Source organism: Thunnus thynnus, chromosome 16, assembly GCF_963924715.1.
Source record: "Thunnus thynnus chromosome 16, fThuThy2.1, whole genome shotgun sequence".
In the NCBI taxonomy this organism is placed as follows: domain Eukaryota; kingdom Metazoa; phylum Chordata; class Actinopteri; order Scombriformes; family Scombridae; genus Thunnus; species Thunnus thynnus.
This window is the reverse complement of record NC_089532.1, coordinates 6,644,549-6,659,641: the sequence shown is the minus strand read 5'-3', so window position 1 is coordinate 6,659,641 and position 15,093 is coordinate 6,644,549. Positions and strand designations below refer to the sequence as shown.

The window sequence follows — 15,093 nt, the reverse complement described above, 5'->3', positions numbered from 1 at the left end:
CTTCAGGCCCACTAGTTCCTATTACAGATGTAATTTTTTAAAAACAGTTCAGAAATATATGGTTTCACTTTTTAAATGGGTTCAGTAATTATTTTAAACAGCAGGCTGCTGTATTTTTTAGCAAACAAACAGGAGGAAATTGTACATCTGTCTGGGACTATTTTCAGCAGTAGGTGAATCCACATTTGGTGCTCTAGTGAGTATTTCTGGCAGCAGGACGGTGTGTGTGTGTGTGTGTGTGTGTGTGTGTGTGTGACTGAGTCAAAATAAACTACAGTGTGTGTGTTCATGGTGATGAAGGAAAATGTCACCCAGTGGAGCTGTGGCATCAGACTTTAGATACAAACATAATAGTTGTTAGTAGATCGATAGATCGATGGATTGGTGTTGGTCTTTTTATGGGACGTGTTGATGATATATATAAATATATAATATTACTAGCCTTGTCCTTTAAGGTCAAAATACAGTAATGCAGTAATGTAATTCATCACCCACACTGGTCACTAATACACAGACACACAAACTCAAAAGTGCAATGTAAACAAAAATAAACAATCTGTCAAAGTCTCATGTTTCCTGTGCAGCGATGCAGACGGACGCTCATTTATAAACCAGTAAACTCACTCAGAAATCTGTTAACTGTACTATATGATGCTTTAAATTCTGTCTCTATTGTGCTGTATTTAATTATAACTTCTATCTTAACTAGCTCTCAAACAAAGTTTGTCCCTGATGAATTTAACATAATCTGTAGTGGAAACAGGCGGCTCAGCCTCATGTGATCAGAGAAAACATACAAACCCTGAGAGAGAAACGTTCACAACATGAAAGACTCACAGACTCAGCTGCAAAAACATTTCTGTAGTTTTGTTTTATGTCAAATGTGGTTACAGTTTGAGCTGTAACACCTCTCTGTCTGTCTGGACACCGAACAAAATGGAGGTGATGACGACATCGTCTCTGACAGTCAGAACTGGGTTATGAGTCTCTGTGCAGCAGATAGATGCAGCAGATTCTTCATTATCTATCTATCTATCAAAATACGTTATGTGGTTTTAGTTATTTAAACATAACCTCAGAGATAATATAAGATTTGTTGATTTAAGCTAGTTTTTATGGCTGAGTAAAGTCAGACTGAAGTCCAGTGAAAGAGTCAAAGAATGAAAGTTCAGGGTTACTTTACTTTGACAGTAAAAACTGTGGTCATATTACGGCAGACAGCTGACCTGGCTGATCTTTTGAGTTCAAATTAAATATATCAGCCTGGAGCTCTCTAGTTAATCCAACTAGTCTGCTGAACTCCCATCATGACTGCCTGGGTCACAATCATCTGTATTTTTATGAGAATTTGGACTATAACCTGACTTTTATGGGATTTTAAGCCCCATACTCTTATTGATATTTGAGTGACCCATTGTTAAACCAATTTTATTCTTCAATTTACACATTTTTTTTGCCTATTCAAGAATTGTGACCAAGTTTATATTTCTCTCTGGTAGACAACACTGTTTACTGCAACTGCAACTCGGATATTTACACAGATAATTATACTGATCTATGTAAGATAAGCTAATATTGACTGATAATACCAAACACTAGGCTGGCAGTTGATTATGTGTCTTGCAACAACTGTGAGTCATTTGGTTCTGCTAAACAGGAGAGTCTCTTTACTTGACTTTTGGAACATGATATCTTTTAATTATCTAATTTCCTCTAAGTGATCAATAAAGCTTGTCAGGGCTGCAACTAAAGATTTTTTATGATTGATTAATATGTCTATAATTTTCTTCATTAATCATTTTGTCTATAAAACATCAGAAAACACTGAAAAATGCTGATCACATTGGGTAAGGTGACATCTTCAAATCCAAAACCCCCAAATATTAAATTCACTTTTCACTAAGACAAGAAGCTGCAGATCCAGTTTGGACAAATTGGGACAATTTTCTGCAAAACTAATTTCTACTTAGTTTGGTAGGTAAAAATTATTTTGAGTGGTTTTGTCATGATTTGGGCTAATTTTTGGGTATTTTCCAAAGTTGGAAAATTCATCTATATTCCAATTAATCAGCCCTTCCTCTCACACACTGAGTTCAGTAGGCTCATGCTGCATTCATGTCCTATCAGTGTTTCTGTAATTATGAGTTTCCAACTTGAAAACATAGTTCACGTCAACACCCAGGTCAGAATTTCTACTGGGAAAACCTATTTTTCTGCAATTTAAATGAAAACTGGGCTACTTTTATGATGATTAGATGGTTTCTAGGCTTTGATTTGGCAACTTTTTATTTGGACATTTTTATGTGAAAATTGACTCACTTGATTATCAGAAGAGTTGGCTATTGGTTTTCTGATGATTGACACATAATTAACTAATTGTTTCATCTCTTAAGTTAATGTTGGCTTTGAAGATAATGACATCAATCCACTCTGCAAGCCATTCATGGTGGTAATGACATGATTTTCATATGAACACATTTATTGTAAATCAAACCAAAACTCCCTTAAATAACTGACAGATTTCCTGACTGCTTTGATTCCAGTCGATCCATTGGAACCTACAGTGCTGCTGCTGAGAGGTATTAAAGTTTAGAGCTCACTCAGTTATGAAAGCGCACACAGAAAAAAAAAAAAAGAGAGGGAACACACACAAAGAGGCGACAGGCACAGGTTCAGGTGAGCAAAGAGTTTAGGTTTTATTAGAAGTTAAGAAAGACAAACTGTAAGATGCACAAACAGGACAGGACACGCAGAAGATTAGTAGTAGGAGCCGAGAAACAGAGACGAGAAGACTATTTTCAATTCCCAGATTTCCAACAGATGCGACATCACTTGTTTAACCCTCTGACCTCCTCCCACCTCCTCCCCTCCCCCACCCTGACATCTATATACACAGATATACAGAAGGTCGACAGGCTGGATGCACGATGCTGAGGCTTCATATCGGCCCGAAAGCGTTACTTAAGATTCGACTGGAAACTTTCTGAACAAACACTCCTCCAGAATTATTCCTGTTAAGATGGTTGAAAAATTTGAATCCATCGTGCATGGAGCCTGTCACCTTTTAATGCGTCCTCTCGGTGACATCACAACATAGTTTAGTCCGATATCGATGCTGACAGATGACACACAGAGCACAGAAGTGACACGCTAAACGACTAAAACTCTATCGGGAGCAGAAGCCACAGATCAGCCGTGCTCCGTGTGAGCGTCACGATCATGCTGACGGGTGTTACGTCGATGTTATTTACAGCGTGTTCAATCACTATGAGCCGAAGATGTTTTAGTCACCACCACTAATGATTTTAGATGTGAATGCTGGAATGAAACTGCATGAACCATAGAGGAAGAGGAGAGAGAGAGGAGGAATGAAGAGGCAGAGTTCAAAACTTTAACTCATTCATAGCTGTATCTAGAGGGTCGTGTTGGAAGTGTATTTATTGTTTGATCACATGACTATAAGCTGTAATCAACATGGTGTCCACATACAGTATATATCTTGTTCTTTGTTGTGTTTGCTGTTTACCTGATGAAATGTTTTTTTTTAGTCCACTAAAGTTTTTGGAGTGCGGATACTTTCCGGTTTTACTTCATTTAACCTCCAACCTCCATTTAAACATGCTTTACAGTTAATAGTTTTCCTATTTAGACACTTTCTGTGCTGTTTTTTTTTTTTTTAAATTTTATACCAGTTTTTCAATTTTAACCAAAATCTTATAAAATGCTCTAATGTTCGTCTGATCTGCTCCTTAAATTTACCCAACAAGAACATCCCAAAACATATGAGTAGCCTATTGTTATGATTCTATATTGTGAATTGATACTCGGGCTACAACTGATGATTATTTTCATTATCGACTAATCTGCTTATTATTTTCTTGTTGACCAATTTATTGTTTTATCTGTAAAGTGCCAGACTACAATGACAAAGGGCTTTATAATAATAATTATTATTATTATAAGAGCCTGAGATGACATCTTCAAATTGCTTCTTTTATCTGATCTGCACTCCAAAACCCAAAGATTTACTATCATATATGACATAGAAAAGCATCAAATCTTCACATCTGAGAAGCTGGAAGCAGAAAATGTTTGGCATTGGCATTCATTTTCTCTTCATCAACTAATCATTTCAGCTCTATATGATACTTCTGTAATTTTGCACATTTCACAAGCACCTGAACTAACCAGGATAGCTTTAAAAAAAACTGCTGGAAATTCGGACTTTGTAGTTTCTTCACATATTTCAACTTGTGTGTTTCTTGCAAAGCAAACTGTTCAAATGTTTTGGTGCTTTGGAGATTTATTAATGTGTGTTTTGGCCATTTGAGAATTTTTTTTTAGAGTTCAGCTCAGAGAAAACAACTTTAAAATGAAGCATCTGGGATTATTATAGTCAGAATTGTTATGATTGAGAGTTCAGAGACCAGGTCAATGTGGAAAGAGTTCTGCTTTAAATAGACAGCTGAAGGAAGGAAGCAGAAAATTGATCGTACAGTCCCGTCTCCACACAATTCCTCCGACAACCTATTAAATGATTCTACAGCCGATATGAAAGTACAGTTTAAAGACACTGGCAAGTGACAGAAAGGGAGAGAAGTAGAGAAGCAGAGGCTAGCGTTAAAGGACAGCAGAAATAACAACTTTAAATGATAAACATCACCCCGGTCCTCTCCCTCCCACAGCAGATAAACACAGTCGAGCAGAGTGCTTCGAGACAAATAGGAAGCTGAAGTTTGGATTGAGACACACAGGCTGTCTCTTTGTTTTCCTCCCAAACTACTTTTTCCACACGCTCTTTGTTCCCAAACACAGAGAAGAGGGTGTAAAAGCAACATTATCGTTCTGGTTCGACCCGGCATGAAGAATCCCAGCAGAACCCAGAGGCGGTGGAGGAGAAAGAGAAGGAGGAGGAGGAGGGGGAGAGAGTCAGAGCTGAAGAAAACTGCAAAGCTGAAGGGGTTGAGGCGAGGTGAGGTGAGGCGAGGCGTCCGTCATGCAGAAGACAAGTTTTTTTTAGAACCATTACAAGGCATCTGGAGTTATGCCTGCCGGTCAGACGAGAGCAGGAAGAGAGAGAGAGATACAAAAAGTGAAAGAGAGGAAAAAGATGTGGACAGACAAGTTGAAAGAGGCAATTAAGGAGCGAGAGAGAAAAGAAATGTGAATTGTCCGATGGAGGGAGAGAAGAAAAAGAGAGAGAGAAAGGGTGAATGATATAAACTGAGACAGACGTTATCAACACGTTATACAGATCAGACACAGTATTTCTCAAACAACTTGTGCGTCGTTTAGCCGCCGGCTGATTTTTGTGTTGTGCTCAAAAAATATGGACGTTTAGGTTAATTAGGGTTGGAAATCAGCCCCTCTGTGACAGATGAAGGTTGTTTCTACTAATGTGGAAGTTATTAAATCTCACTAATGTGAAATTAAAATAAATAAATCAATAAAAAATTGTTGTTTAGCCTCAGGCAGATAACCTGCTACTGATTAAACAGAACCTGCAACTCATAATTTCTTGGCTAAAATGCATCATTTAACAAAAAAATGACACAAAATTGTACAAAAGCGACATTTTCGTCATTAGAGTCTTTAGTGATAAACCGGTTGGTCCTGTGATGGTATGTCGCTCTGGATATAAACATGAGGATGTAATGGAGGTGAGTTAAAGTGACGGCACGGCGCAGTCAGTGTTGTTATGGTGATTTAAAGATGAAAAGACGTCTAGCCATCTACTAAAACTGGACTTACCCTAACCCTAACCCTAACCCCAACCCCCAACCCCTAACCCTAACCCTACTTTATATTATAACCTTTATTATAATGGCATTTTATGACTGTATATTAAACACGTAGGTTCTATAGGATTTCCTGGATTTCTAAAAAAACTAAAAAGTTTAAAAGTGAGATGCGACTGAAGGAATGGGGGCTTGTTTATTTCCACCTTCAACCCAGATTTGTCTAGAAAATATGGAGGCTTTGGCAAAAAGTAAAAAGCATCAACTAACATAACAAATCCACAGACTGAAAACGTTTAAAAAGGAAATAAAAACAAACAAAAACTCCTTAAAACATAAATTATATATGTATATATACATATAAATTATATCTCATCTATAGTGGTCACGTCAGAGTGGATCAAAGGTAGTCTATAGCTGTACATCAGTGGTCTCGCACACTAAGATAATCACTCATAACTTGTTTTTGTGGACCAAAACAGAAGAATTATTCTGTGTCTGTTCTAACCTACTTTAATTTCTGGTTAAAAAAATAGCCAGACTGACGTGTGTGAGGCCCTCAGCTATTTTCCACAGTCCGGTCCAGATGGCCTTGGGTCTTGCCCAACGACTTGTTAAAAGCTCCAAAACCCAGAAAACCAAAACAAACCAAAGAGGAGCTGAGTGCTTTTACAGAATTGAGGACGAGCTGTTATCAGTCCGGTCCAGACACACGTTGGCCTTTTCACACCTCCTGCTTCCTGCTTCACGTGTGACAGTGGAAATAAAAAGCCTCCGCTGACTGAATGAACATCACCATTAACGTCAGAGAGGGACAGTAACACGAGCCACCAGCCGACATGTCTGTAAATGTTCTGTAGTTATTAAGCTGGTTTAAATGTTGAGCCACTTGGACATGAAACTAACTGCTATTCTCACATCTAATTTCAGTCTAGATGTTCATTTTGATGCTAAGATGTAACAGCCTCAATAATCTGTTTAATAGTAAAAGATAATTAACAATATTAAAGTGTTCGGCTACTTATTTACATACAGATGAAAACAGGTTTCAAACACAATAAAGCAGATCAGATGTTGATCCCGTCTATATTTCTTTTCTTCTGTTTTGTTGTTAACATGAAACATTCTTAACAATTTATGGAAATCACGTAGTCCAAATATATCCAACCAGGGTTACTAGTACAGTTCTTCTTCTGCACTTACTGGGGGCGTTGCATGGAAAAAATAGATATGATTGAATTATAAATCAATGTTTGTGTTCAGGAGGCGACAGCACAGAGTATCTTAGTGATCTGAGCCAGCGGTGACATCATGTGCTGCTATTTAGAGGTCGCAAAAACTGGTTATCGAGCGTCACAGATAAACGTCCAACTTCCGCCTCTCCGAGCGAGAGAGAGAGAGAGATTTTGAACTTTTGAACGTCAACGACTCCACGGTCATTGTGATTTGTATTGATTTTCCACAGATGCACCACGTCCACTGTGAAAAACTATCAAAACATTTCTGGAAGCTGACACATCTATTAGAGATGATAAAGGTTTACATCTGACAAAAAAAGGTTGGGAACCACTGATGTAGTGTTTATACTAATGTAATTCACAGACTTTGCCACCGGGTGGCGCTTCTGGGCAGTTTGTTGGAGAGATACTGTGTCTTGAACATTGTTAACACACTTGAGTTTTACAAGATTATTAAACTTTGTTAGACCACAGAAAAATCAACACAGGGGGATGCAGGTAGGAGACACATGAGAGTAGCCAGACAGCAGCATACAGACTTAAATTTTGGGTTATTTTGGGACTGAAACTCATTCTACTATTGCATTCTTCTGGATATATCTAGAAAAGAGAATCAACTCAAAGCCTAAAATATGGGTGTAACGTAAACAGCAAATTAGTGGCTTTAATCCATCATTTGCATTATACATTTAGGCTTTCAAGCAGATGCTCCTTCACATTCTTACTAGAGATCACAGCACTTTGGAGCCTGGTTTACAGGCATTTAACTGAAGCTGACTGTAAAATAATCAGTATTTATTGCGCTCTTTCGGTTTTATGTGTTGACTTTTGTTTCCCTTTTAGCTCGCAGGCTATCCAGATATACGGATTTTTTCCTTCCTGTCTGGCTGCTCACATGCTGACAAGGCAAGCAAAAGTAAAAGCAATAAAAGATCAGAAAAGTTGCACGTTACATTCTCAGGCGGCAGCCCGTAACACACACATGGAAAAGGAGAAGCAAGTACAGTATATATATATACATACAAGATCACAAACGTCAACAAAGAAGAAGAAGAAGGAGTACAGTACAGAGCCCTTGTTGAGTCAAGATGAACACACTGATGAGTCTGTCAGAGGACGTATTTATACTGGAGAGAGGAAATCGGTTTTCACACCTGCCTGTGGAGAGTGTTGAACTGGAAGTGATGGTTTCTTTGACAGGATGAAAAGAAAAATGTAGGTGGACAACTGAAGGAAAAAAAACCCTGTAGGGTAAACATACCTAGAATCTACTGAAACTGTATTTTTGGCCATCAAATGTTAAGTAGTTTAACCCTTTCATACTGTTGATATTCTGACCCTTCACAGTATCTCCTCATAATTAATCTCTATGCAAAACTTCTTAAACAAAAATCAACGTTCTACTCATAAATACTTCATCAGTCATTAATAAATGGGTGATTAATCCTCAATTTAGCTTTCAGAGAGCAGAAATAGTGTATTGTTTAGGTTTTACATTATTTGTTTATGGAGAAAAAACATTCACAATCACAGTATATTATGGTCTCATGTTAACTAAAACAGGAGAACATAACAGACATCATGATTTCAGTGATTTTTGAAAGGTGCTTTTTGAATTTTTTGAATAAATATGGATCAAATTTAAACACCCTCTGTGTACAAAAATGTGTCAGATGCACAAAAAAAAAAAAAAAAAGTTGAAATATTTTCATTTAAGTCATAGATTTAAAAGCCATAAGGAGGTGTTTTGTGTTTTCACTGCTCTCAAATGTAAAAATGATAAAATTTGACCTGAAAAGTATTTAAGGGTTAAGTTAATAATAGTCTGTAATATAACTGTAACTTAAGTATTCTCATTGACTTTATGGAGACATTTCATCCATCACTTTTATTTACTGTTACATCAATGAGAATTGGAGGTCAAAACAAAAAAACCGTAATATTAAAATTTACTTCCAGCCACAGCTCTTTCCAGGAGACAGACTCCTTTCCTCCTTTCCGGTTATAAATATGTCCAGAGATCAGCTGCTGATGTGGGATTCTCGGAGGGAAGCTGTATCTTAATAACTGGCTGACAGGACGAGGTGTACTGACGTCGCTGTGTCTCACACCAAAAACCTCCCAGAGCCACCAGCCGAGGTGTAGCAGGCAGGGGACTCACGGGAGAGATGCTGATTGGTTGTTCAGGGAGCTATGACTACTGTTGCTATGTGAGCGGGCCAGCTTTGGCCGGCGGCAGCAGCCTTTTAGAATATAAGATGGTGAGCCGCCTACAGCGATCCTACATCTACATATTCTGCCACTGCAGTCACTAGAGGCTGAGGAAATACTGCAGATACTCTGAAATGTAGCGGCTCTGTTAGACATGTGGCTCTGCTGCAGAGGGAGTTAGGTGGGTGTTATAAAAATGTGGAACCAGCAGGCTTTATTGCTGTGAAAGCAGTTTTTTTAAGAGTTAGTTAGAATTGCTCTACAGAGAGAGAGTTAGTGGAAAAACAGTGTTTATTACGACAAAAGCGCTACGTAAATGTGAAACACTACGACTGAAGCACAGAGATATGAGATGACTGGTTTCAGATTCAGCCAAGTGAGCGCTTCACTTTTCACTTGCTCTTATTAATCAAACAGTGCAGCAAAAGCAACAGCGACTATACTTCACTACACTACTGATAGCTGCTGTAGGAGAGCAGGTTGACTCTGACAATCAACATTATCAGCACAGTACAAAATGAAATGATCCTTTTACTATCATTTAGCAGGTCTGACAGGATTTACACAAACTGTCTCCATGTTCCTGATTAGAGTAAATTAACGATGGGTGAGGGAACAACCTCAGTGTCTTTCTGAACAGAAGCCAATGATCAACCCTGATATTATATAATTCTAATAGAATATAACAGCTGTTTTTAGGGAAAAAGCTCTAAAAACTGGACTGTACGCTACCTGCTCCGCACCAAACTGTAAACAGACACAGTTAGCTGTAGACTAGCTGGTGAACATAGTGGAGCATTTAGCAGCTAAAGAGCCATGTGTTCCCCTCAGGAGTTGGTAGAGAGCAGAAACAGAGCTAAAAGAGAGTGAATATTGGACTTAAATTCACCAGGTGGAGAGAAACACGACTCCGAATGAATGATAATGTTGCTCCGTAACTGCTGGATGTGTAAATAAGCAACTGTTTACTAACAAGTTCAATATATCAACTTAAAAGGTGTTGATATGTCAGTGTTGTGCTCACTACTTGTTTCTGCTGCCCCCAAGTGGCCAAAAAAAAATCAGTTAATACAGATTTCAGTCAGTCAATGAGTTCTTCTAATTTTACACAAACCCTGATACTGATACTGCATTCCCAGGTGTCTTGCTGTTATTTGGTGCTGCCCAAATTTCAAAAGCTACAGCAAATGAAGCAGTTACTGCACCAGAGTTCAAATAATCTGCTCCAACCAGCTCGGCGTGAGCAACCAGTTAATATCAGTACTTGTAGTGCTGGTTTCTTCTGTGCTTATATCTGTTACAACAAGATTCATGTTGTAAAACCAGATTACTGTTGTAAGTGGCTTCTGTCCAGAAAGATACAGACTTGTGTGGTATAAACATGTCTGTCTCCCTGTTTTTGAGACTCTTGGTAACGTGTTGAGGGCTGTGTACTGTACTTACCCCGTTCCACTCCACGCTCATACTCACTTCCTCGCCACCGTCTGGCCCGCTCTCGTACTTCACCGTGTCAGAGGTCAAACTCTCGCGGCTTCGCTGCTTCTCACGGGCCTCTGGTTCGCTCAGGACCTCAGCCACACGCTGCTTATGCACATTGTCCAGACCCTGATGAACACACACACACACACACACACACACACACACACACACACGTACACAAGACAACAATAAATGCCAATTCAACTAATCCAATTACAGCAGAAGCTGAGCACCTCTGCCACCTGCAGCTTGTCACATACACAGACACATACTTAAAGCTGACAGTAGTAAGAACCAATTCAACCAATCCAATTAATATTAAAGCTATAAACTTCAACCACCTGCTGCACTGAACCCAGGCCCTGGCAGACAATCACATCTTACGTTACACAGCAGGAAGTTACGAAGGTAAAACGGGCAACAGTTTATTTTAATGAAATCATTATGGAAAATAAACCACGCCTGTAAACTCTGTTGCTTCCTTCTGCTGATGTAGATTCCTCAGTGCCACCCTCCTACCTTTTCTAGGGAAGAATTTCATGCATCTAACAGCCAACAGTAAACGAGGGGAGACAGAAATGCAATAAAGGACCCCAGATGGACGCAAAACTGGGACGTTCCAGTTCACAGTCGGCGCCCCATGAAAGGAAAGGAATATTATGATGCACGCACTGTGACCCTACCTGACGAAATAATGTAAGCAAGAAAGGAAAAAATACAGACCAACAAAACAACAGTGATGGTGTGATGAGTGATGATGTCATTTAAAAGGCAAATCTAATTTTCATGGAGGGCATTAGTTGTTTCAAATACAAAAACCTCCTTGTGACATCAGACCTCTTCCTCATACTTAAGTGCAGATATTGCTGCTTATATTTCTACACGATGACCATATATCTCAATTTGCATTTCTGCTTACTATGTATAATATGAGAATTATGTGCAAAAATGACAAAGCTCAACTGCAATTCGTGGCAGTAAAACCTGTTAATATTTTGTGTTTCATATTTCTCAGTAGCAGTAAATCACATGATTCAATACAGATTTAATACAGGTATCAGTACAAGTGTTCAGTTAGATTAATTATGAGACCATCGTTAGTAACTACAGCTGTAAATAAAGTTGCACCACAGGACTCCAGTTTAAATTCTTAGTGCAGTATCATGTGCGTGTTACTGTTACTGAGATACTTGACATTAAAGCTTGGAAGGATTCCTAATTTAGGATAAAAGCTGCAGGGCTTCAACATTTCCACCCACTTCTTCTGTCCACAGGAGACCCCATTAAGTCTCATAACTAACACGCGATCAGAGGCGGTTTTAAAGCTGCACTCCAGGCTCCACAGCATCTTGAGCATAGCATCTCATCCCTGATTTTACTCCAGACTGCAAATTTCTTCCTTTTAATCTGCAGTGAATGCTGAGATCAGCCATTTCATCGGAGGTTTGGGAACCAGCGACAGTCATCTCTTTCTATCCCTGCTGCTTTAACACCAACACTTGACATCTAAAACCCCCAGCTAGGAATCATCACCCAGAGACCACACCTGCTTTCTGGAACGCATGGCAGCTTCCTCCAGAGTCTCAGCTGCCTCAAACTTGCCCTGCCGCCTGTAGAGGGCGCCCAGGTTCTTCAGGGTGGTGGTCACTGTGGGGCTGCAGAAACAAGGAGGAAGAACATCTCATCACAGAGAATCATTTCAGTGAAGGAAAAGTATTTTAACTAATGAGAAGAAACTCATTTGAATGGGCTTGTTTTGTTCTTCAAAGGAGAAACTTTAGAAAAACATGATAAGATCGTGTTCTTCTGGTCCTATTAACCCCATTTTTTTTCTATGTTGATTTGTAAAAGATTCTTGATAACTGAATCTTTTTATCTATTATGAGTGAAGATCAGACCAGCTGAATAAAAGTGGTTTAAACACATGGAGCCTTAAACATGTCAGACACAAATTATTCTAAACTTTAAACAATACTAAGAGTTTACAGCCTTGCTAGCGGCTCTGTGAAGCTGTATTTAGGCTGGTGTACAGCGGTGCGTTGACCTAAATGCAAACATCAAGATGCTAACATGCTGATGTCTAACAGGTATAACGGTTAGCTTACTAAAATTTGATAATTAGCACAAAGTACAGTTGAAGATGATTGGAAGAATTAGTTTTGCAGGTATTTGGTCATAAACCAAAGTATTGGACAAATTAAAACTTTGACCTGATGATGACTCTAGATAAAAAAATAGGAGATCACTGATGTTTCTATAATTTATCCTCTTGTTACCATGGATATCTATCTCAAATTTCATGGCAATGCATCCAATAGTTGTTGAGATACTGTATGTCACTAAAAATCACAAATGTTAACCTCGTAGTGACGCTACAGGAAAAGTCAGAGGATCACTGAAGTCAGTAGGGTTTCTCCTCTGCGGACAATGAATGTTCATGGTAATCCATCCAATAGCAGTTGAGATATTTCAGTCTAGATCAAAGTGGTGGAGCAACCTACTAACATTGCCATCCTTTTTTTAGCCACTAGATATTTAGCTAAAAAAAATAGTTTTAGACACATTTTTTGGAAACTCAGATTAGAAATAGTCCGCTCTGAGTGGCCTCTGCAATTTTCCTTCATTGCTGTAATGAAATATTTGAATAGAGTCGGTTTGTTTTCGAATGTTGGGAGCATGAACACACCGAGTCCAAACAACCAAACTCACCTGTCGACTTTGCAGGCTTTGTACCAGCCTCCATATTCTCCAAATGGTGAACCGTCCTTCTGCTTCCCCTACAAGACAAAACTCAAGTTTCATTAGTTTGCAAAAAAAAAAAAAAAAAAAAAAAAAAACTCTCCAAGGAATCAACAAACAGTCACATGATGCACTTTCCCCTTAAGTCTGGACAAGAAGCATAGATACATGCATGAAAAATGTGAAAAGATGGAAATTAACCCATTTAGAAACTGGAGTCTTTTTAATACCATCAAAGACAACATGAAGGGATATTAGATGGTGGGATTATAGTCGGGTCAGGATTCCTTCTCCTGAACAACTAAACCCTTTAAACTGTGACCAAATACATGTCGTACTCCTAGTTGGGGAAAGTTGGGTACTTAATCACCGCTGGCTGGTTATTACTGAGACTTAATCTGCTAATCCAACTCTTTGTAAAGTCAATCCTTCATATTCATAACACTCTAAGAGAAGTTAAATGCTGCTGTCAGTGTTACTTAATTTAGGAACTATTACATTATCTGGAATTTTGACCTACTTTATGCTACTAGATGTAAAATTTAAACGTCGCTGTTGCAGACACTTGCCTTGCTTTGTTCCTCTCTCTCCTCAGCGTGCATCCATATTGGTTTGTTCTCATCTGCAGAGAAACGCAGAGTCATCAGACACAGAGAGAAGGGAATCAGTGCAGACAAACAGTCACTCAGATAAACTGCAGGGGAGCGGAGGGAGGAGGTTTTTAGGAAGTCACTCTGGTTCTGAAGAAGTTTTTGTTTTTCAGCTGAAAGGTCATTTTTGTTTACAGCTGTGTCTTCGACCAAAATCATAACAGCAGCGTGATAATATTAACCTTTAAGAGAAAGAAGTCTGAATTTGTTGGTGCGTGTTGTTTTTGTTTCAAGTCAGTTTGGATAAGAGGAAACTGGCTGCAATGACCTAAATATGTGTGCGTGTGTGTTTACTTGTGCACATCCTACCATCGACAGAGCCGAACTCCCTCTCGTGAGCGCGGGTGAGGATTTCTTTGTAAAGAGTCTCAGCCTGCTTGAACTTTCCCTGCTTCAAGTAACAGGATGCCTGGAAGAGCACACAAAACAGAAAGTTAATAGTCAGCAAAACGAAAATGAAAATGACAGCAAAGTCCAAGATTGCCCCACAACTATCAGCAGGGTTTCAGCAGGCTTCACCAAGTTAAATTTAAAATGTTTTAAGACATTTTAATGCCACATAGAATACAATTTAATACCTGTTTCAATGCAAGAGTTTGAAAGATATCATTAAAAAACATGATGATAAGGGCAGAATTATTTACTAGGTCCAATATGAAATAGATGTCAATTTATTTTGTCATTACCTTCTGGCAGTTTATAACAATCATTACCAATAATATAAATAATTACTCATTAATCATGACCTGGACGTGCATAGCAGCAGAAAAACACAATGATAGATTAATCTTGACAAATAACTACTTAATTTGAGGTCAGAGGTCTGGAACAATAGAATTGGGGATTTTCCAGTGAGGTTTTGAGGTTTTAAATACCTTAAGGACTTTTTTTTGAGGAAACCTAAATCAATGCTTCAAGACCTGCAGACACCCTGCATCAGGGAATCTACCACCAAAACCACAAATGTACTTTTTATAATATACAGTTTATTATGTATTTCTTTTTGACGCCTAACAACTGAACCATAAAAGGTGTTGA

General features: G+C 38.6%; 1 protein-coding gene across 4 annotated transcripts in view; it reads right to left on the bottom strand.

The window, feature by feature from the left end:
* Window positions 1–15,093, bottom strand: part of klc1a (kinesin light chain 1a) — a 58,176-nt gene that overhangs the window by 13,370 nt on the left and 29,713 nt on the right. For 2 of the 4 annotated variants that reach the window (XM_067615304.1, XM_067615306.1), the window contains exons 9-13: window positions 14,365–14,464; window positions 13,975–14,027; window positions 13,376–13,443; window positions 12,213–12,321; window positions 10,631–10,792 (exon numbers count right to left, since the gene is read on the bottom strand). In XM_067615304.1, the coding sequence (XP_067471405.1) occupies window positions 10,631–10,792; window positions 12,213–12,321; window positions 13,376–13,443; window positions 13,975–14,027; window positions 14,365–14,464 (492 nt within the window). Of the gene's footprint in view, window positions 1–2,671; window positions 5,049–10,630; window positions 10,793–12,212; window positions 12,322–13,375; window positions 13,444–13,974; window positions 14,028–14,364; window positions 14,465–15,093 lie in introns of those variants that run through there. The other 2 variants (XM_067615307.1, XM_067615305.1) reach the window with 2 other exon arrangements.